Source organism: Prionailurus bengalensis, chromosome E4, assembly GCF_016509475.1.
Source record: "Prionailurus bengalensis isolate Pbe53 chromosome E4, Fcat_Pben_1.1_paternal_pri, whole genome shotgun sequence".
In the NCBI taxonomy this organism is placed as follows: domain Eukaryota; kingdom Metazoa; phylum Chordata; class Mammalia; order Carnivora; family Felidae; genus Prionailurus; species Prionailurus bengalensis.
Genome location: NC_057360.1, coordinates 39,185,536 through 39,209,626, shown reverse-complemented (window position 1 = coordinate 39,209,626; position 24,091 = coordinate 39,185,536). Strand labels below are relative to the sequence as shown.

Sequence of the window (24,091 nt, the reverse complement as noted above, 5' to 3'; positions counted from 1 at the left end):
TTTTAGAGTTATTTTGCCAGCTAAAAGCAGAACGGGTTTTCAGGCCTCTGGGGCCTCTGCCCCTCCCTTTTACACTCAGACTTCCCACTTTCTAAGTGTACCAGGCCCCCGCGCCACCCGCTTCAGTCTTTCCGGGCGGTCTAACTGTTTTTCACCAGTCCTGGCCCACTCGATTACGTAAATTCTTCCAAGAGGATCCCCAAACCCGCCCCGCCCTGCAGAACTTGGCCAGCTCCAGCCACGCTCCGAAGTTTACCAGCAGCCGGGAACCGGGAAGGGCAAGGAAAGGCGCGGAACTTCCCAGTCCCCGCCCCTCCCTCGTTCCTCCCGCCCCCGTCAGCTACTAGCCAAGCTCCGCCTCCCGCGGTAGCCCCGCCTTCCCCGTCGCCCTAAGGCGCGCCGCGGCCTCCTTCCAAAACCCGGAGAAGTGGATTCTGCGCTCCGCACGGCCTTTCCTAACCGTGGTGTGGCCGAGCGGGTCCAGGCTGGTCGGCAGGAAACTGGGCCCAGCGCCTGGAGGGGGAAGGCGGCCCCGAGCGGGAGCGGACGCGCCGCAGGCCTGCGCGAGTGAGCGTGCCGCGGGCCGCGGCCGCTCGGGCCTCCTTTCCGTCGTGCTCCCTTGCCTCTGGGACGCGGGGCGCTAGGCCGCGGCGGTAGGATCCCCCCCCACCCCGTACACAGTCCCCCTCCCACCCTTGCAGTCGCGGGGTCCCGGGCCTCCGGCCGGAATCCGGCGCCCCGCCCTCCCCGTCTCCTAGCAGCGCCATGACGTGCGTGCGCCTTTGGGTGCGGGGCTGCGGGGCGGGGGTGAGGGGCAACGCCCGAGGGGAGGGTCTGGGAGCGCGCCCCGGGAGGGATCCGGCGACTGGGAGGCCGCGCCGCTCCCCGCGCCCTGCCGGAGCCGGTTCCGTTTCGCCATTTGAGGACCTTGAGTTCCAAGCTCTTCCCTGCCGACACAGAGCCGTCCCTCTCCCCACCTCCTTGACATTCGCGGAGACTTGGGATAGTAATTCTAGACCTTCAGTTGCATTTTTGTTGGATTTTTTCTGGAAAATTTGAATCTGGTAACTTATCCTAAGAATTTTTTTTTGAGAAAGGTGTTTTAGTATATTTAATAGGCTCAAAATTAGGTTAAAAGCCTTGTTTCACAGCCCACAGTCATTTTGCAAAAACATTTTTGGTGGAGATAGGCATAGCAGTGGTTGAGAGCTTGCACTCTGGAGCCAGAATGCCTGGGTTCTAACACTTGAGAATGGTGTGAGCTTGGACAAGCCACTTAATCTCTAGCGGGCCAAGTTTCCTCATGTGAAAAATTATAATAGAATACATAATACAGCATAATAAATATCTATATATGTCCGGGGGGGTGGTGGTGGTGCTAACCTACTTTCCAAGCTTGTGAAGATCAGGTTAACAGGTCTTGAAGCGCTAAGCACTGTGGAACATAGCAATACATACGGGTTACTTATTACATCAAAATAGCATTTTTTTTCTCTATGCCTTGTGGTTTTGATTTTCGAGATTCCAGCTGTGAAGTGTTTCTCCTGTTTTGTGAAAACGTAATAAAAGGATTTACTCCAGAATTTCTGTAATATTTGGTATTTCAAAGTGCAAGTAGCCAGTAAACAGAAGCAGGCAGTATGCACAAGGCTGTGCTAAGCAGTGTGCAAAGTTTCACCACTCCCATGTGTAAGGAAAAGGGCTGTCTGTTTGTTTTCACCAGAGGAAATTGATGAATGGCAGAAAAGCTTGCTCTAAGTAGTGTCATGATGCCTTCTTCTATTCCTTTCAGGCAAAGCCCAGGGACACTAGGCTGACTGCAAGATAACCATACTTTATATGTGAATTTTATTCTTCATTGAGAGTTAAATAAATCTCATTATATAATTTCCTCAACAGAATATCAGAGGATGTTTGTTCCAAGATCTCTAAAAATCAAGAGGAATGCTAATGATGACAGCAAAAGTTGTGCAGCTAAGAAAATTAAATCAGATGCAGAAGACCTTCAGCTGGATGAAGGCAGAGATGATTCAACTGATGCTTTAGTTACAAAAGAAGCCACGACGTCAGACAGGCCCAGCACAGAACCATGCCCTTTCCCCAGCACAGCTGGCCAGTTGGCTGAGGTTTGTTTGGTTGGACCTGAGCAGGACGCAAAGGATAGCTATCTTTCTGAAGAGCCTGTAAAGTCATTTTCCAAAACACAGCGCTGGGCAGAACCTGGAGAACCTGTCTGTGTTGTTTGTGGTCGTTATGGAGAGTATATCTGCGATAAGACAGACGAAGATGTGTGTAGTTTGGAGTGTAAAGCCAAACATCTTCTGCAAGTAAAGGAAAAGGAAGAGAGATTAAAACTCAGCAGTCCTCAGAAAGCTGATTCTGAGCCCGAGGCTCCACTTAATGCTTTTTATGTCTATAAAGAGCACCCCTTTATTTTGAACCTTCAGGAAGACCAGATTGAAAATCTTAAACGGCAGCTAGGAATTGTAGTTCAAGGGCAAGATGTCACCAGACCTATTATTGACTTCGAGCATTGTGGTTTCCCTGAGGCCTTAAATCTCAACTTGAAGAAATCGGGCTATGAAGTTCCAACCCCCATCCAAATGCAGATGATTCCTGTAGGACTCCTGGGAAGAGACATTCTGGCCAGTGCGGATACTGGCTCAGGAAAAACAGCCGCTTTTCTTCTTCCTGTTATCACTCGAGCTTTATGTGAGGTAAGAGTTCACATGTGTTACTCTCAGAAGCAAGTCAGGTATATACCAAGTTTCAGCCTTAATTACATTAAAGCTGCAAACTGAACTATAATCTTAGTCGTTAGTGCTCTTAGTGATTTTGCTTCTGATGGTAGTTTGTATGAAGAACATAATTTTAGGGAATTTTCCTTTTATTAGATTGGACCAAAGATCTTTTCCTTGAAGGTCTTAAAAATTGCCTTCCTTACAAAATATCTTCAACAGATTTTCTATTCAAGAAGTAAACTTTTGCTCTGGGGAAAGAAATGCTGCTGACTGGGTGACCTGCAGTTTTTGTGTCCATTTAGCCTCCTTGGATTTTGTGTTTTGAAAAAAACTGATTTATACCAAAGTTAGAACGCTATCGTAGAGTTCAAAAGCTACCCTTGAATGTGATTCGTGGTTCATCTTAAAATAATGCTGCCTTACTTCACTTGTGAGTTTCTAGTGTATAAAGCACCCCCCCACACACACACACATAATTACTTTAACCACAATGTTTACCAAGTACTATTGAATTTGTGGGGTCTGGAGTAGGGCAGGAAGGGAAACCAGTGGAAAATGTAGGCAAAGAGAGGAGAGGTAAAGGAGGAAAATTTGGAAAACTAAGAATTGTAGAAGATAATGTGAGGAAAAAATAAAAGAAAGCACCTCATGTTTAAAATATAGGTAAAACTCACTGGATGTCCAAAACAGAGCTATAGTGCAGGAAATAGGACATTTGTAACAGTAAGTGAATCCATAGGAGAGCCAAGGGTGGGATGCCAAGCTTTAACCAGATCTTCATGGTTTTCTCTTCAGAGGAGCATGGCTGGAGATTGCAGAGTCCATTTGACTGGGAGCAAACTTTCGGTTTTCCCACCTTGGTTATTGTGGGTGCTCCTCCCTGGCCCCAGTTTGATTTTTCATTGTATGTCTGTGTTTTATAAGAAATGGGTTCAATTTACACTTGATCTTAGCCAAAAGGCCGAGAAGCGATAGAAATGGGTTCAATTTACAACGGTTTTTGGAGAGAACATCTGCGGTGAACAGAAGGCAGGAGGGTTCATATCGAGTTGGGCTGACGGGAACGTTCCTAGAATCACTTTGAAGATTTAGTCCACATCTGCAGGAATTAATTGCCAGTGCTTTTAGACTTGTTTTTCCCATCTTTGCAGAGCAAAACTCCATCTGCACTCATTCTTACGCCAACAAGAGAATTAGCCATTCAGATAGAGAGCCAAGCTAAAGAATTGATGAGTGGTCTGCCACGCATGAAAACTGTGCTTCTGGTAGGGGGCTTACCCTTACCTCCACAGCTTTATCGTTTGCGACAACATGTTAAGGTGAGCACCAATTTGGTAAAATGCCTTGGAAAAGCATTGTGAGCAATATGGGAGCTAGTTGTTGTTCTGTTTATTTATTTATTTATTTATTTGCCCTTAAGGAATGTGATTTTAGGTTAAACCTTTTTTTAAACTTTATTTATTTTGAGGGGGTGGCTGGCAAGAGAGAGAGGGGGAGAGAGAATCCCAAGCAGGCTCTGTGCTGCCAGTGAAGAGCCCAGTGCAGGGCTGGACCTCATGAACTGTGAGATCATGACTTGAGCTGAAACCAAGAGTCGGACACTTAACTGTCTGAGCCACCCAGGTGCCCTTAGATTAGCCTTTAAATTCTTGCCAAGCAAGCCTTAATTTTTTTAAGTTTTTTTTTTTTAATAAATCTTTTACTGTTTTTAATGTTTATTTATTTATTTTTGAAAGAGAGAGGGAGCAGGGGAGGGGCGGGGGCGGGGGGGGGGAGAGAATCCCAAGCAGGCTCCACACTATGAGTTTAGAGTCAGATGTGGGGCTTGAACGCATGAACCAGGAGATCTTGACCTGAGCTAAAATCAAGACGTTTAACCGACTGAGCTGCCCAGGTGCCCCTTAAGTTTGTTTCTATCAGAAAGGGACACAATTTATTGAGTGTCTGTCATATGCCAAATCCTGTTGGATGTTTTCACCTGCATTATCCTATTCAGTTTTCACATTTGCTCTTGAAGGTGGGTTGGCATATCCCATCTTCTATGGTTGAGAAGTTGAATTTCAGAAAGATGGGATTTATCTAAGGATCCATAGCTACTATAAAGTGTGATTTCCTTTTTCATTTTTTGTGCCCAACATGGGGCTTTCACAACCCTGAGATCAAGAGTAGGATGCTTTACTGATTGAGCCAGCCAGGTGCCCCTAGAGTGTGATTCCTACAGAGAAGGAGGTTATCCCATGTAACCACAATACGGTTATAGAATCAGGAAATTAACATGGATACACTGGAATGCATCAGGAATTAATGTTGCTGCCATCTACTCTTCAGACCCCATTCATGTTTTACTAATTGTCCCATCACCTTTTTTTTTCCTAATAGCACAAGAATCCAGTTCAGAATCATATTTTGCATTTAGTTGTCATGTCTCTTTCATCTCCTTCAGTTTGGAAGAGTTCTTCAGTCTTTGCTTTTTTTAAAGGATTATAAACTGCTTAGTTTGAAGAAGGCCCCTCAATTGATTAGATTCAAGTTACGCATGTTTGAAAGGAATATCATAGAAGAAATGCTTTGTTTTTTTCATTACATCCTTGTAGATGATACATAATGTCAGTTTGTCCTTTTACTGGTGATATTACCTGTAAAGTAACTGTAAAGTTTTATTTTTCCCTTTGTATTTTGAGGAGTATTTTCATACTGTAAATTTCTTGTGCTTTACCACATTTCAAGCTTATTCTTTATATATATGTATACATATAATATATACATATATATACTTACGTAATATATAAGTATATACATATAATATATACATATATATATATATATATATATATATATATATATACTTATATCAGTATAGACTCATGATTTCCTATTTCATTTAAAGGATTATAATCTGGGGGCACCTGGGTGGCTTAGTCGGTTGAGCATCCAACTCTTGATTTTGGCTCAGGTCATGATCTCACAGGTTTTGAGTTTGAGCCCCACATCGGGCTCACTGCTGTCAGCACAGAGCCCACCTCACTTTGGATCCTCTGTCTTCCTCTCTCTCTGCCCCTCCCCCACTGTGCATGTGTGCTTGCTCTCTCTCTCTCTCCTTCTCAAAAATAGATGAACATTAAAAAAAAAAAGCTTCTGTCTCTCCCTCTACCCCTCTCCTCTGCTCTCTTTCTCTCTCTCTAAAATAAAAAAAATGAATTAAAAAATAAAGGATTATAATCTGTTATTACCATTATTTGTTTTGATTCTCCAGTAGTCCCCAATTTGAGCAGTGGAATCACCGTCAAGTTGGCTTCTGTGTCCTTTTATTATATCCCCATCATTCTTTGAGCACTTTATTTCTTTCTGTCTGAAGAAGATGTTCATGCTTCCATTGTTCTTTCCTTGCCTCAGCCCTGGAATCATGCTTTTCTCCAAGTTGCCATGATTCCTTTTGCTACAGGATAGTATTTAGAAACCAAGACCTGGGCTCTAGGTTGGGCTCATTGCTGTTGGCTTTTGCTATTGAGTTATCATTGCTTCTAGGACCTCTTAGTGAATAGAGGGAGGGAATTACTCTATAATTGGGTATTCTGCATCTGTATTTATCGGAGACCATGAGTTCATGTCGATACTTCCAACTCTAATTAAACACAACAAGATTTGTTTTGGGGTTTTCTGTCTCCGTGTTTGTAACCCTGGCAGTGAGAAACTTGCTACCCATTATCTTTTATATATTTGTTTACTTGACCAATCCTCCTCTATGTAACCCCTTGCCCGTCCTCATCTCTGTCCACTGCCACAGAGTGATGCCTTCTTACTAGGCTCCACCCTGTGCCCTCTTCACCCCCTGAGACCACCAACACCCTGTGCAGGGCCACCTTTCTATGAAGGCCCCTTCTCACCCTCCTATCTCTCCCACTCCCTATGCTGGGCCATGTCTTTCACAGATGCCCTCTGAGAAAATGTGTCTGTCAAGGGGCACCTGGGTGGCTCAGTTGGTTAAGCATCTGACTTTGGTTCAGGTCATGATCTCACTGTTCAGGGGTTTCAGCCCTGCATCAGGCTCTCTGCTGTCAGCACAGAGCCTGCTTCTGATCCTTGGTCTCCCTCTCTCTCTGCCCCTCCCCTGCTCGTTCTCTCTCCTTCTCCCTGTTTCTCCTAAAAATAAATAAACATTTCAAGAAAAAAAATCTGTCCAACAGAGTGATCTTTCAAAAGCCAGGGCAAAATAGCCACCTTTTCAGATGAACAAAGCTGAGAGAGTTTATTACCAATAGAGTATCTAAAGGATCATTAAACTAAGATATTCCACGTACAAAGAATCTGATTCTGGAAAGGAAGGTTTAGGATCAAAGAAAGAATGGCGAGCAAAGACAATACTAAGCATATGGATAAGTGTAAACAAATATTGACCAAATAAAAAGTAGTCATGAACAATTTGTGGGTTTAAAAAAAAAAAAAGAAGGAAAATACTGGCCAAATGTAGCATATAAGTGCAGAAAGGTTGTGATTGGTGTAAATCAATTGCCCTTGATTGTTCAAGAAAAAGGTACATATGTCAATTAATTTTAGATTTTATTAAATTACAAATATTTGTTAAAATTCAAGGGAAGCGCTAGAAGAATGGGAAAAAAAAGTTTCTAACTTCCAAACCGGCAGAATGAGGGAAAGTGGAAGAGGAATAGAAGGGATGAACTCAGTTCAAAATAATTGAAATGGATTTAAATGCTTACAGTATTTCTGAAGAAACCAAGCAGAGCTCTATAGCTCTATGGATACAGATCCTTACAACCGTGAAATTTTATCATTCTCTGTGAGCTTGCCGTTGTGTTGCTGTGTCCTTGAAAAGTGGAATACAATTGAATGTATTAGATCATTTGTAACTGGACTTTTCGCCAGGCACCGTCTCATTTAATCTTTATAATAATTATCATTTCCATTTTATGAATGTGAGAACAGAGGCTCACGCCATTTATTAAGTGCTGTAGCTAAGACTCCTACTGAAGTTTGACTAAACAGCGCCTACTTTTAACTACTTCAACTATTATAAAACTGTTAAGAGCCTTAAGTAACTTTAGAAATCATTGTGCCCAACCTTTTAATTTAAAATGAAATAGCAGGCCCAAAGGGGTTTAGGGATTTGCACTTGTTTACGGAGCCAAATAGCGGTCAGCCTGCCTGCAGAGCCCTTCCTGGTCTGGTCTCTGCCTACTTTCAAGCTTCATCCAAGTCTTTCTTCCCCTTTTTTACCTCGCAGAAGCCTCTGTGGCCTTCCAGCCACAGAAGGTTCTTGGATGTTTTCCTTCCACCTGGTCCTCTCCTTGCTAGCTCTCACTACTTCTGTGTTAGGGTTTAGCTTATATGTTAGCGAGGACTGGACAGATGCCTCCGTTTATTGCATACCATACTGACCTCATGAGTATTTATCTGATCCTTCCTTTGTGTTACAAGTTTCATGAGAGCAGAGACTACGTCTGACTTAATCATAATTGATTCTGAGTACCTAACCTCAGTGACTGGCACATATTAGCCACCCAGTAAGTATACATAGAAAGAATGAATAAAGGAAGGAAGGAATATTATCTAATTTATTATCTTTTTCTCATTTATTCAGGTTATCATTGCAACTCCTGGGCGACTTCTGGATATAATAAAACAGAGCTCTGTAGAACTCCGTGGTATAAAAATTGTAGTAGTAGATGAAGTAAGTAGTGTTACTTAGAACATTAGTTACATAATTTTATATAGTTTATGAAAAATACATTATAGTTATATAATCTCACTGTGTGTTCAGGCATTTTCTCCCCAAAGGAAAAAAAAATTAGGGACTTTTTTAAATTGCAGTGGTCATTCTTAAGCTAGTTCTTGTGTAGCATTGCAACTACCCTAAGGTATAGTGCACTGAAATTAAACCACATTAATAAATAAAATTAACTGTCTTTTCCTAATTGACAGAAAACACAAATCCAACAGCTACTGTATTCTCAGTGATAAGTTTTTTAAACACTTGACACTGGCTATCATTTGTCTACAAAAATAAATGGATCAGTGGCAAATAACTATTAACAGGGATTTTGGAAGTAGCTGAGAATGCTTAATTGGATGACCTTTTGTATTTTTTTTCTACGTGGTCATAGGCATTTGTGGTTGTGATTTTCAGTGGTACATAGAGCAGATAAGCATTTTTATATTTTTGGTTTGCTTACAAGATAAAATAAATATGTTAGTATCTGCTGATATTCCACCATGTGAACAAGCATGAGGACACAAAACCATGTGTCAGCCCAGGCTGGACATGTGCCGGTTCTGCTTGCAGGGCATTGCACTTCTGCCTTCACACACGTCCCAACAGCAGTAACAGAGCAGAGGCCCAGCAGGGGTCACGGATGTGGGCTCCAGGTGCTGACCAGTGATGGCAACCTGGCCTGCCTTCTGTGGGGCCCAGTAAGTAGCAGTAGGGTGCCAGGGGGTGTGGAAAGAACACCTGGATGAGACCGCAAGACTGGGGTTTGAGCCTTTACTCTACCTACTATGGGATGCTGGGCAAGTCATTTAATCTTCCAGACATTGTGAAAATGTCTCATAGACTGAAAAGTCCTGTAAAAATGTAAAATAATGTTATTCAGTCCTTTATTATTTTTTTTCTGTTTTTTTCCCATATATATTTACCTTTTTTTTTCCAGTGAGAATATTTAAGTTCTACTCCCTTAGCAAATTTCAGTTATACAGTATAGCGTTAACCAACTATGGTAACCACATTGTGCATGTCAGACCTCACCTGTTTTATAACCAAAAGTTCTTACCCTTTTATCCTAAACCTCTTCCTGTTTCACCCACTCTCTAGCCCCTGGCAATCATTTTTCTACTACTTTCTATGAATTTGACTTTTATTTTCTTATGTTGAACTTATTTATTTATTTATTTATTTATTTATTTATTTATTTTAATGTTTATTTATTTCTGAGACAGAGAGAGACAAAGCATGAACGGGGGAGGGTCAGAGAGAGGGAGACAATCTGAAACAGGCTCCAGGCTCTGAGCTGTCAGCACAGAGCCAGATGGGGGGCTCGAACTCACGGACTGCAAGATCATGACCTGGGCCGAAGTCGGCCGCTTAACCGACTGAGCCACCCAGGCGCCCCATGCTGAACTTTTTTAAATTGCACATATAAGTACTATCATATAGTATTTGTCTTTTTCTGTCTAGCTTACTTTAATGCCCTCCAGGTCCATCCATGTTACTAAAAATGTAAGAAGTTTAAGTCTGAATAATAGTCCATTGTGTATACATACACCAGATTTTCTTTATCCATTCATCTGCCGATGGACACTTAGGTTGTTTCCATACCTTGGCTATTGTGAACTGTTACTCAGTCCTTTAAAAGGTGCTGCTAGGTCAGCATTTTCCTGGTGTGCCTTTTGGTTCAACTGATTTATTGCATTGGATTATCATCAGACTTACTGCCACCCTGCAAGTATGAATGGGCTTCCCATTGTTGATAAGCCCATGTTCTTAAGTTCTTGCCATCTTATGAGCCTGAGAAATGGATCATCACATTGATTTTAAAGTTAATTTCCATTGCTGTTTGCTTCTCTTCACGACATTTCCATCTTTGCCAATTAATAGGGTTTCACAGGACACCTCAGTGCTATGCTCAGAATACAAAAGGAGTATTCATTCAGCAAACCTATACTGAGTGCTTGTTATGTGCAGCCTCTGTCCCAGCTCCTCAGCATTTAAGGAAATGAGCTGGTAAACAACATAATTGGTCATGTACTGAAACTGAAGTCAGCATAGAAGTGCTATTCAGAGTCCTTGGCTCTGAAACCTTCCATCAGTCCCCCAGATAGACTTTAGGTCTTCTTTCCTCTCTGACCTGTATGTAGATTGACCAGCTCTAGATGAGTTTGGATGGAATCACAAAGAAATTTTAAATACTATTCAGGCCTACAAAGTACTGAAACCTTATTGGAGAAAAAGACATATACACTTGAAATTAAGCAAGAGCATTATCATATATACTGAAATACAAAGTACTAAAGTGTGTAATGTAGGCCAGGGAATGGCAAACTCGTGCTGTAAAGGACCAGATAGTAAATATTTAAGGCTTCAGGGGCCACTTGGTCTCTGTTGAAACTGTTCAGTACAACCATAGACAGTAGGTAAATAAATGGGTATGACTGTGTTCGCATAAAACTGTTTACAGAAACACACAGAGGTCTGAGTTTGTCCCAAGAGCCTTAGTTTGCTGACGCCTGATATAAGCTCTTAGTAAAAAACCAGGACTATGTATGATATGCTAATTTTTCAGTGCAATTAAGGTCAAGAGAAAGAAATAAGAGACTGTGTGAATTGGCACTGTAAAAAATGGCCTCTCCGAGGTAATGGGATTTGACCTGGTCGTCCACAGATGGAAAAGGATTTAGAAAACTAGAGAATGTATCCAGTATTCCAGGTGAAGAAGCTAACATAGGCAGAGGCAGAAAGGCCAAGTACATGCACTGAGAGACCAACCAGCTTGAAGCATTCTTCCTGAGAAATAATAGGAAGTAAAGTTGGGTAGTTAGGGTGGGGTCAAATTATAGAGGGCCTTGAAAGGGAGGAGGAAGATCTTGGATTTGATGTGGGAAACAATGAGGCTTTCAAAATTATTGAGTTGGGGTGTCACAAGTGGAAAGTGGTGGTTGAGCAAGGTTATTCTGCTGCTTCGTGCAAGAGAAATTAAAGAAGAAAGAATCTGTGGGACAGAGTGGCTAGCAACCCAGAGAAGAGGTGAGTAGGGTCAGGGACAGGGCGGAGGCAGTGGGAGTCATGAGGACATCTGAGAACCACTGTAAATCATTCATGAATCTTCTGATGACTGAATATGAGAGAGGATGGAGAAGAAGGTGGTTGACGTGACTCTATAAATGCTGGTTGTGCCTCTAATTTTAAGTAAAGGGCAAGTGGGTAAGAGTTGGAGCTTGGCAATAATATTTGAGTTTGGTTTTAGAAGTGTCGAATTTCTTGTGAATGATGGATGAAATGCTGTGTGGATATGAGAAATGTGCATTAGCATCCATGAGACACACTGGTTTCTCTAAGGGAGGAAGGTTGGAGAGGGACAAGGACTGGGGCCAAGTGTCTGCTTGTGGAGTTTGAAGATGAGTCTGTAAACATGGTGTAGTTTGAGAGACCAGGAAGGGAGAACAAGTAATATCCCTGAAAAGAGAGGCCTCTGTTCTAAGAGGATGATGAAGATAAAGGAAAAGGCATGGAAACTAAGATAATTCTTTTGGAATTAGAAAATCTGCTCTGTCTTCCTACCTATTCTTTGGCCTAGAATTCTCTCCCACCCCATCCACCTGCTCTTCCTTTATGTGTCCATGGCTCTGAAACCTTCTGTCAGTCCCCTAGATAGACTTCAGGCCTTCTTTCCTCTCTGCTCTGTTGACCTGTATGTAGACTTTATAATTTCTTTTATGTTCCTTGCTTTATCCCAGTAATCAAGCACAGTGTTTGCCCAAGCTTCCCTAATGGTAAGAATTACCCAGTGTACTCAGCGAATGTAATAAAAGACCAGACCTCTTATTTGGATATGCTGACTCAGTAGGTCTGAGTTGGAGTCCAGGAATATTTAAAAACTCATTCTGGGTGATTCTTTAGGGAGATTTGGGACACACTGACTAGTGAACTGCCTGACAGTGCTTTTTCGGTGCTTAGACTTGATGAATGCTTGTTTGTTTATCAGATGCATTTTTGGGGCTTTTTACATGCTAGACACTGTCCTTGGTTTTGAGGATACGATGGAAAGTGAGATAAGCTCTGACAGATGTATGTGCACAGGTAGTGTGACAGAGACAACAGGGGTTTTCTCAATTTGGTATGGGAGGAGGGCTCTCTGAGTGACTTTGATGCTGAAATCTGAACAAAAAGGAGCCAGCCACACAAAAATCCATCTGGAGGAAAGACTGCTTCCATCAGTCTTCAGCTAGTGTTCAGGAGCTGATGTGGGAGTGATCATGGGGTAGTTGGGGATAGAAAGAAGGCTGGTGTGGCAGGGTCGTGGGACGTGAGATGGGGGAATGGTAGGCGATGAAGTCAGAGAAGTGGATGAGGATGAAAACTGGAAGACTGTGCTTAACAATTGGATTTTATTCTACATGTGATGGGAAATTACTGGAGGGTTTAAGCAGAGGAGTAACAGATCTGATTGATGTTCTAGAAGATTCTGGATGCTTGAGGTAGATGGCTTCTGGTGTGGGGGTGACAGGATGAGGAGGAATCTCACAAATGTGAGCTGGAAAGAAGTAGCTGGATTTGGGGGTGTGTTAGTGTAAACAGATTAGATGCAGGGAAGCTTGGATGAGAAGAGAAACTGAGCGAATTTATTTCTGATGGCCTCTCTATTTTCTGAACCAGGAGAAGCAAGGCCATCTCCTGAGATGAGGGGGGCTTAGTGGGATTATTGAAGAAAAGCAGGGGATATTTGCAAGACATAGCATGGGTGTGTGCGTGCTCTGTGTCTCATAGTAAATTGAAACATTGAGACTTACCATGCTGTGAACGTGGTCCCAAGTGTTTTATATATTTTATACTCATAATATATCCTCATTAATGCTCATAGCAGCCTTATGGGGTAGCTGCTATTATCATTCCCATTTGTAAAAGGAAAAACTGAGGCTTACAGCCATTCGTTACCTTGGTTAATTTAAGGTCATAGGTAGAGTCAGGTTCAAACCCAGACCATCATGATTATTTTAGATTTTTAAATGTCACAGAGTGAATATTAAAATGTGTGTTCATACTTTAATAGTATGTTAGTGGACGCTTAAAAATACAATGCCTTAGTCTAAATACTCTAAAATAGTTAAATAACTTATTTTTCAAAATTATAGATAGCTAGATTGTATTTAAAAATCAAGATAGCCTTAATCTTTATTATTTTGAAGCAGCTTTAACTTAATTTTTTTCCTTCTGTTTGCTTAGTAATACATAAATTGTTTTTAAAGACCAGCAACACAGAAGTATATACCGAAGTGGAAGCCCCCAACAGTAAACGTTTTTACTTATTTAATATTTTATTGTAAATATGCATCCATGGTTAAAAAAAAAAACTTTTCAAGAAGCTATAAAATGAAGAATTAAATTGCACCCCCTTCTACAGCCTGCAAGCCTTCTCCCCAGAGTCAACAATTGAGTTTCTTGAGTGTACACACAACTGGTATCATGTTATACATAGTGTTCTGTACTTTGCTTTTTTCCTGCTAGCAGTGATTCATTATCACTTAATAAAAGGCTTTCCAGTCATAATTAATGATAGGAGAGGGTTGTATTATGTGGATCTACCATAATTTATTTACTAAATCCCCTATTGGTGGATATTTAGGATATATACATTTTTTTTGCCACTGTTAATGCCATAAAAACCTTTGTATATCATTGAAAACCTGTAATTACCCAATATATAATTTTATATAAATAGGTATTTTCCCAATTTATCCTTTATCTTTTGACATTGTGGTATATTCTTCTGTGTAAAAGTTTTTAATTTTTCATGTTCATAATCATTTCAGTTTTTCCCTTGGGTGGCCCAGGGTCTTAATGTCCAGTAGGACTAACTTTAAAATGATTTTATTTTAGGCTGATACCATGTTAAAGATGGGCTTTCAACAGCAAGTGCTTGACATTTTGGAAAACGTTCCTAATGATTGTCAGACCATTTTGGTTTCAGCTACAATTCCAGCTAGCATAGAACAACTAGGAAGCCAGCTTCTACATAATCCTGTGAGAATTATCACTGGGGAAAAGAACCTGCCTTGTTCCAGTGTGCGCCAGATTATTTTGTGGGTAGAAGAACCAGCCAAAAAGAAAAAATTGTTTGAAATCTTAAATGTGAGTAGTTGCGCAACCCTGTTTTGTAGATTGTGTTTGCATTTTTCACAGTCCTTAAGATTGTGATTTTTAGATGCAGCCTTTGGGGAATTTAGTATAGATACTTAATAACTAAATTGCTTTACCTCAATTCTGTGGGATCAGATATTTATTTACATAAGCTTACTGTATGGATGCAGAATTGCCCCTTTTTCCCCCCTATTATAGAAAGATGTTTAAATATCAAGACTATTCTTAAGTAATATTTTTTGTTTGAAAAATTTTTAGTAGTTTTATGTATCGGGTTAAAGACAAGTTCTTTCTTGATCATTCTGTCCTTGGGAAATAGAATCTTTTAGCGGTAACTTGTTTAAGCAGAAATTTGTTAAGTGGGTGATATGTGTAGCACAGTTACCTAAAAATAAGGTATTAAGTTAAATATGTTTGTATTTACTTATGAACAGTATTTAAAATTTTAAATTGAACTCAAAATTTTAAAATTATTTTTGCAATATTAATGAAGTTTTGGAGAAATATGAACAAGCAGTAGACTGTTGTGCTTCTGTTTGTGCATATTTAAAAAACATTCATTTTAACACTCATTTTTCCTCTATAAGCCTGTTGATAACTAGCTTATACTAATGCTTTCAGAAAAACTTCCCATTGTAAATTATGTTGTATGAATAATTTTAAACATATGTTTTTCGTTTTTCAGGATAGGAAACTCTTCAAGCCTCCAGTGTTAGTATTTGTGGACTGCAAGCTGGGAGCAGATCTGCTGAGCGAGGCAGTGCAGAAAATCACTGGTCTAAAAAGTGTGTCTATACATTCGGAGAAGTCACAAACAGAAAGGAAAAACATTTTGAAGGTTTGGCACTCAGCATTCTGTTTTCAAGGGACCCCCTATTACCAGCTGGTTTTTAAAGCGACCTTTTTTTAATGACTGCAAGAACTTCAGGCAAGCAGTGACTGTCAGCTAATTGTTCCTCTTGCTCAGGCTTCTGTGTTTTGGGAGCAATAAGCCTGTTCCCTACAGGGTTATCTGCTAAATAGATTACTAATTCAGAATCTACCATTTCTGAAATCAGGTCAGTTTAGACGGGGGCAGAGCAGTAGTTCACCCTTGGAAAGGGTTTGCTTCAGTACATTAAGAGAAAACATTTGATGGGGTTGGGCGGGGGGTGGTTGGGAAGAATTTAAACCACACAGATTTCTCAGGTATTCTAAGACCTTTACTTACTGAAAAGATACTGCAACAACAATGTTGAAGAAAGTATTAAAAGAATAAAAGGTATCTGAATTAGATAAAATTACATAAGATAAATTCTGAATAATGAAGTTTGTTGCTTTTCGGGGAAGGGATTACTTGAAGGAGACTATGAAGTTGTGGTGAGCACCGGAGTCCTGGGACGAGGCCTGGACTTGATCAGTGTCAGGCTGGTTGTCAATTTTGATATGCCTTCAAGTATGGATGAGTACGTGCATCAGGTAAAGAGATTTTATGTTTCCTCCCTGAGTTCTCTTGGGCAAGGCATTGTCAATAGAGTGGTAACTAAAAAATAAAAAGTTTTGGGGTGCCTGAGTGGCTTGGTTGAGCATCTGACTCTTGATTTTGGCTCAGGTCATGATCCCAGGGTTGTGGGATCAAGCCCTGGGTCAGGACTTAAGATTCTGTCTCTCTCTTTCTCTCTCTCTCTCTCTCTCCCCCCCCTTCTGCCCCATTCCCCTGCTTGCTTGCTCTCTCCCTCTAAAATAAAATAAATGAAAAAAAGTGAGACAGTATTCTAAAAAAGAAAAAATAAGTTTTATCATAGACCTAAAAAGATTTTATAAACTTTATATAGTTTTGCTTTTAAAACATACATGTATATAAGCTAAATTTTGTTTTTAAAAACTCTATGTGTGCCTAAAATGGATTAAAAAAATAATTGGAGGGGCGCCTGGGTGGCTCAGTCAGTTAAGCGTCCGACTTCGGCTCAGGTCATGATCTCATGATTCTTGAGTTTGAGCCCTGCCTTGGGCCCTGTGCTGGCAGGTCTGAGCCTGGAGTCTGCTTCAGGTTCTGTGTCTCCCTCTCTCTCTGGCCCTATGCCGCTCACACTCTGTCTCTCTCTCAAAAATAAACATTAAAAATTTTTTTTTTCTAAACAATTGGAAATAACCTAAAATATCAGTTTAATAAAATTTTAAGTAGTGGTTTTTGTTTTTGTTTTTAATTTCCTTTCTATTTCTTACTTAGTGAGCATATTAAATAGTGTTTATAATCAGGGGGAAGAAAAGGCTTTGTTTTAAATTGGTCTATCTGGCCAAAATAAAATTGATCCGTTAAAGTATTTGTTTTTTTAGGAATCTTGTCTTCATCTCTTCTTCATATCCTTATTTGTTCTAGTCTTTCGCCTATTAAAGTTTTGTTTATTTTGCTGCCAAAGATAACAGCAGGCTCTTCTTTCTAGCAGAAATAGAGCTTTCTCTTAGCGTCGTGTTATCTCACTGACTGCTACCTGTCTTCCTTCTCCGGCATCACTTACAGACTTTTCAAGTAAAGCCTTTCTGTAATGTTCTTAGAATTACCTCTGAATGCCACATTTACTTGGATCACCCACTGAAACGCTTTTAGTGCCTTTAATGCATTGTTGCTTTTATTTTTACTTAGACTTAGTAATATAGCAGTGCCTCTCTCTCTCTTTCTCTCCCTTTGGTCCCACCTCATTTACCTGTGCATCAGGGAATTGAGTATTACACAGGAGTTGATTGTTCAAATAAATGAAATTTATTTTCTTTTGAATTTTTAATAATTTTCTAAAAATACTAAAATACTTAAGAAGCTTCTCTGCTTCTTAAATAGAGCATGCTGATTACAATTATGTAACTTTTTCTTGCTATCCCAAAGTCAACCCTATTGCTCTCAGTTATTCATGAGTTATTGTTCACATTCACAGTGTACCCTGAGCAATGGCCTCAGGGGGTGTTGAGTATGTAGAGTTTCTAACCTCTACTCAGAATGGCCCCATATCCTTCTGCTTTTCTATTTCTTATATCTGGGTATGTTTTGTTTGTTTGCTTCAGTAATTGAACGGTACGTATACACAATAAGAAATAATACAAATAACAAAAGATATAAAGTGAAAAATAAGTCTCTGTAAGGTAACCCTCCTATTTTTGAGTGGTTACAACAGTTAATGGTGCAGAAATTATAAAATGCATGTTTATGCACAAGTACACATGTATATGCGTACCATGTTACGCTTATTACGTAAATGGGACCACATTACTCCAACTGTTCTATGCCTTGCTTTCTTTATTAAATATATCTTAGGCATCTTTCCTTATTAGCACACATAATAGGTACCATTTAAAAAATATTGATATGTATGGAGTGCTTACTATATGACCAGGCACTGTTCTAAACTCTTCAAATGTTTTTACTTGCTTTCAATTGGGCTTGATCTATTTTCATTGCTACATGGTAGTGTATTGTATGGATTACCATAATTCAATAAATCCTTTACAATTTGATGGATAATCAAATATTTCCAATATTCTGTTGTTAAATAATGCTGCAGTGAACATCCATCTATACAGTTGTTTCTCTCATGCAGTGTATTTATAAAATAGACTTGGAGGAGACTTGCTAGGTCAAAGGAATGTGTATTTTATTTTATTTTATTCTATTTTTATTGTTGTTGTTTAAGGATATGTGTATTTTAAATTATAGTAGGTATTCCCAAGTGTTTGCTTTTAACTTAGGGGGCAGGGACTTCTGGGCAAATAATTTGGAATTTGTTGAGTCAGCTTTTAGAGTCTAGAGAGTATTGCAGTTATGTTCTTGAACAGCTTATGTTACAGTATAAAATATCTCAGAATAAATATGTCTCAATTGATAGAACTCCCATGCTATACAACTCACCACTTGAAAGTCAATTTACTGGTTTTTAGAATATTCATATTGTTGTGCAGCCATTACTACAGTCAATTTTAAAATATTTTTATCCTAAAAAGAAACCCCATACCTGTCCCTTCAGCAGTCATTCCCCATTCCTTATCTCTCTCTCTCTCTCTCTCTCTCTCTCACACACACACACACACACACACACACACACACACCTTAAGCAACCACTACTCTATGCCTGTCTTTATAGATGTATCTCTTCTAGACATTTCCTATAAATGGAATCATAGGTATGTACTCTTCTCTGCCTTTTTTCACTTATCACAGTGTTTTCAAGTTTCACTCAAGTTGTAGCATGTATCTGTACATTTTTTATTGCTACATTATATTCCAAAGATATACCGCCTTTCTTTGTTCATTAGTTGCTAGACATTTAGCATGTTTCTACTTTCTGTTTGCTATGAATAATGCTGTGTGTATCCAGGTACAAGTTTTTTTTTTTAATTTTTTAATGTTTATTTATATTTGAGAGAGAGACAGTGCACGGGCACAGGAGGGGCAGAGAGGGAGAGATGGAGACAGAATCTGAAGCAGGCTCCAGGCTCTGAGCTGTCAGCACAGAGCCTGATGTGGGGCTTGAACTCACAAGCCATGAGATCATGACCTGAGCTGAAGTCGGACACTTAACCGACTAAACCACCCAGGCGCCCCATGTACAAGTTTTTATGTGGATGTAGGTTTTCATTTCTTTTATTTTAATACCAGTCTAGTTAACATACAGTGTTATATTAGTTTCAGGTATACAATATAGTAATTCAACAATTTTGTACTTTAGTCAGTGCTCATCATGATAAGTGTACTCTTAATTCCCTTCATTTATTTTACCCTTTCCCTTCCCCGCTCTGGTAACCATCAGTTTGTTCTCTATGGTTAAAAGTTGGTTTTTTGGTTTATCTCATTTTTTCTTTGTTCATTTGTTTTGTTTCTTAAATTACACATATGAGTGAACTCACATGGTATTTGTCTTTCTCTGACTTATTTCATTTAGCATTATACTCTCTAGGTCCCTGTTGTTGCAAATGACAAGATTTCAGTCTTTTTTATAACTGAATAATATTCCATTATGTACACACACACACACACACACACACACACACACACCACATCTTCTTTATCCATTCATGTATGGATGAACATCTGGGCTACTTCCATAATTTGGCTATTGTAAATAATGCTGCAGGGGCGCCTGGGTGGCTCAGTCAGTTAAGTGTCTGACTTCAGCTCAGGTCATGATCTCAAGGTTTGTGGGTTTGAGCCCCGCATTGGGCTCTGTGCTGACAGCTCAGAACCTGGAGCCTGCATCAGATTCTGTGTCTCCCTCTCTCTCTGCCCCTCCCCCACTCATGCTCTGTCTCTGTCTTTCAAAAATAAATAGATGTTAAAAAAAATTTAAATAGTGCTGCAATAAGCATTGGAGTGCATATATCTTTTTGAATTAGTATTTTCCTGCTCTTTGGGTAAATACCCAGTAGTGGAATTACTAGATCATATGGTAATTCTATTTTCAATGTTTTGAGGAAACTCCATGCTGCTTCCCACAGAGGCTACACCAATTTGCATTCCAACCAACAGTGTACTAGTATTACTCTTTCTGTACATCCTTGCCAACACATGTTCATTTTCATTTCTGTTGGGGACACACCTAGGAATGGAATTGCTGGGTCATATAGTAAATTTGTGTGTAACATGTTGAGGAACTGCTAGACTCTTTTCCAATGTGGCCTCATGATTTTACATTCTCACCAGCAATATATGAGGGTTCCAGTTTCTCCACATCTTTATCAACACCTATGTTATTTATGTTTTTAAGTATAACCATGCTAATGGGTATAAAGTGATATCTCCTTGTGCTTTTGATTTGCATTTCCCTAATGACTAATGAATATCATTTCATGTACTTACTGGCCCTTTGTGTATCTTCTTTGGAGAAATATCTTTAAATTCTTTGCCTATTTTTTAATTGGGTTGTCCTTTTATTATTGAGTTGTAAAAGGTATTTATATATTCTAGAAGATCCTTATCAGATACATGATTTGCAAATCTTCTCTTCCAGTACGTGAGTGCAGCTATATTTTATATTAGTTTTTAGTTTTATTGGAAAAATTCAGTAACATAAATAAAGCAACATTTCTTCTCTTGTGCCCAGTCTCATTCCATAGATGGCCATGTTTTGTTTTGTTTTGTTTTTACAACGTTAAAAATGTCCTATATATTGGCAGCAACGATCTAATCATTTAAATACTCTGAATATAGACTTTGTTCTACATTTCAGTTAAGGAGCAGAAATTGACCATGACTGTGTATTTACCCCCTTCTTCTGAAGAGTTTCTCAGTATATTTGGAGACAAGTAAATTTTGTTCCTTATCATGTATTTCCATCACAATTTTGTGTTCATTTAATTTTATCAAAATGAGAACTTTATGCAAAAATGAGTTCACTTAAATCTAACATTTCAAGGCACTGAAGTACTCTAAAGAGTCTCCTTCGCTAAAAGCAGTAGCTTTCAGAAAGTTTTTACCTTACCCCTATCCACAGTAAGAAACATCTTCATGTCATTGGCCACCCCCTTACAAGATACCGGAACTGAAACACAGGGTTCACAAACAATCCTTACTGGTATTATATGTGATCACTTTCGTATTTTCTGTTTGAGCTATTTCATTAAAAAGATGCTGGTGGCAGTCTACCTAAATTGATTTCACAAAATACATTGAGATGTACAATACAAAAAGTGCTATGGGAATGATGAACGTTAATCTTAGTAAAGCCTCTTTAAATACTAATCTTAATTTTCTTGCAAGAGACATTAAGGTTTTATATGAACATTTTGAAAATGTCCTTTGCATTTCATTTCAGGTTGGAAGAGTGGGGAGATTAGGCCAAAATGGAACAGCGATTACTTTCATCAATAACAATTCAAAAAGACTCTTCTGGGATATTGCAAAAAGAGTAAAACCCACAGGATCCATTCTTCCCCCACAGTTACTAAACTCCCCTTACCTTCACGACCAGAAAAGAAAGGAACAACAGAAAGATAAACAGACACAGAATGATCTGGTTACAGGTGCTAATCTTATGGACATTATTAGAAAACATGATAAAAGTAATTCTCAAAAATGACTTGTTATACCACTGAACAATTTTTTATTGTGTATGTTGTCCATGAAATTTCTGTATCTTATTACTGTATGGTTTGAATCAATGGGACATGTACATGAAGCAAAAAAAATTTAACATAATTAAAATTTTTTTAAATTGAATATCAGATTTATACCACAGTATTATATTTATTTCCCTTTAGCTCTCATAAATTAAGAAAAAATCAGAAAATGAATTGCTAAATAAAATAAAATTTTTTCTGTCTAGACAAAGCCTTTTTTTTCCCCCAGTACTCTTGGAGCTGCTGTCAGAGCTGGACACCTGCACAGTGAGCAGTCAGACTCAGAATGGTGATAGTTTTGTTTAGTGTCCCCAGTACGCTGCAGGCACATTGGCACTTGGGTCATTGTTGAATAAATGAATGTTAGGAAGAAAGTAAATGATGGAAACTGGAAGAAATGATTGGTGCTTCTTTAAAAGATCAGTGTGAAATATGTTTTATTCTCAGTTGTTTTCCCTTCAGCTTGGTAAACATTTTTTTTAATATAACTTACTGTCAAATTGGCTTACATCCAGCACCCAGTGCTCATCCCAACAAGTGCCCTCCTCAATGCCCATCACCCACTTTCCCCTTTCCCCTGCACCCCATCCACCCTCAGTTCTCTGTATTTAAGAGTCTCTTATGGTTTGCCTCCCTCCCTCTCTGTTTGTAACTATTTTTCCCCTTCCCTTTCCCCATGGTCTTCAAGATCCACATATGAGTGAAAGCATGATACCTGTCTTTCTCTGACTGACTTATTTCACTTAGCATAATACCCTCCAGTTCCATCCACGTTGCTGCAAATGGCCGGATTTCATTCTTTCTCATTGCCAGGTAGTATTCCATTATATATATAAACCACATCTTTATCCATTCATCAGTTGATGGACATTTAGGCTCTTTTCACAATTTGGCTTAACATATAACATTCCACAATGTTATACTTATTATGGGCTGCTTATCAAAATAATGTCAAGTTATGTTAATGCTGAATTGCAATTACAGTTTTATGTTAATGTCAGTTTGCTAATTCAATTGATAATATTAAATAATGGAACGAAGGATAGGTGTTTTGTTTTGATACATCAGTACTTTCATTTCTTTAAAAACTGTTAGTTTCAGTTTACTTGCAGGATTTAGATAGTATGTTACATAAATATTGACACTTAAGCTTTATATCCTAAACATCCTCCCCAAAGGGGCGTGGCAGAGATTTATGGAACTAACTAGAGTCCCTCAGTAGGTAGTTTCTTAATGTCCCCACCCAAAGGAAAGTACGAGGTCAGAGGTTCCCCAAAGAATGTGACCCTCAAGACTCTGGCTTTCTCTATCCTGATTCTACGTTTGATAACTGTTGAGTGGTAAGTATGTCTGATTTCAAGGATGAGGCAACCATTAAGGTCCCACGGTGCTGTAGCCGGTGCATTGGGAGGCTGAAATCCAAGCATCACCACCATGCTCAACATATAAAAGGGCCTTAAAAGTGTTGATAACAATAGAGAAAGGGCACTTTTTCAGTAGTCTCAAACTTGTGTATAAATAAAAGCAGTATAGAGAGATGAGAGCTTTGCAAATCAGTATTTTTAGAAGACTGTATGTATTTAAATCTTCAACTTTTTAAACCATCACCAGTGGGCACTAACGTCTTTTTTTTAAGTAATCTCTACACTCAACGGGATTGAACTCACAACCCCAAGATCAAGAGTCACATGCTGTACCACTTGAGCCAGCCAAGCACCCCTAGAAGACTATATTCAAACAAAAATAAATAGTGTTGGGCTATAATGTAACCCCACTGGTCAGCCTCATTGGCTCGTTGACTGGCTTCCGTTCCCACTTCTCTTCATGCGTCCTTCGGTTGCCTTCTTATGTTCTGCCTGCTCTCATTTTGAACTGTTTTATCGCATTAGGCAATAGACCACCCTCTTTGAAATTCTCACTTCCTTCAAGGCAGCAGGTGAATGAGACAGTGGTGGGGGAAAGAGTACCTAACTCGCAGGCTCATCAAGAGGATTTAATCAGATTTAAAAAAAAAAAAGCCAAAGTGTTGTTTTTGGGTTTTGTTTTTTTTTTTTTTTTTGGCTTCATCACATCTTCGCAAAGAACATTGCCAGATATTTAAACTATGACTCACACTGATTAAGTAAAAAGTTAAATCTAAGTTGGACCCATGAACTGTTGTATTTTCTGATAAAACTTTTTTTTTTTTGTGCAGGCTGAATGTTACTCAGCTTGCATCCTTCTATGGAATTTATATACACCTCTTACTGCCTTGTTATATTTTCTGCTCACCACAATCAACACAAAGGTTGCTCTACAAATGTAGGGAGGCATGGTCTGAGAAGTGATGTGTCATTCAAGGTGACTTTCCTGGCAGCCAAAAGTAAACCGACTCCAGACAGATAGGACCCTTTTGTTGTCTCCA

General features: G+C 39.4%; 1 protein-coding gene across 3 annotated transcripts; it reads left to right on the top strand.

Annotated features, from left to right (window-relative positions):
• The first annotated feature begins 373 nt into the window (after positions 1–373).
• Positions 374–22,175, top strand: DDX59 (DEAD-box helicase 59). Of its 3 annotated transcripts, none has more exons than XM_043569249.1 (8): positions 374–653; positions 1,900–2,717; positions 3,893–4,060; positions 8,338–8,427; positions 14,422–14,598; positions 15,293–15,445; positions 15,937–16,065; positions 21,384–22,175. In XM_043569249.1, exons 2-8 carry the CDS (start codon positions 1,911–1,913, stop codon positions 21,645–21,647), a joined length of 1,788 nt encoding a protein of 595 aa, XP_043425184.1. In that variant the 5' UTR covers positions 374–653; positions 1,900–1,910; the 3' UTR covers positions 21,648–22,175. The 3 variants fall into 3 exon arrangements, with proteins under 3 accessions (XP_043425184.1, XP_043425182.1, XP_043425183.1); XM_043569247.1 differs by having other exon boundaries at positions 14,347–14,598; XM_043569248.1 differs by having other exon boundaries at positions 401–1,064; positions 14,347–14,598.
• Positions 22,176–24,091: the final 1,916 nt, after the last annotated feature.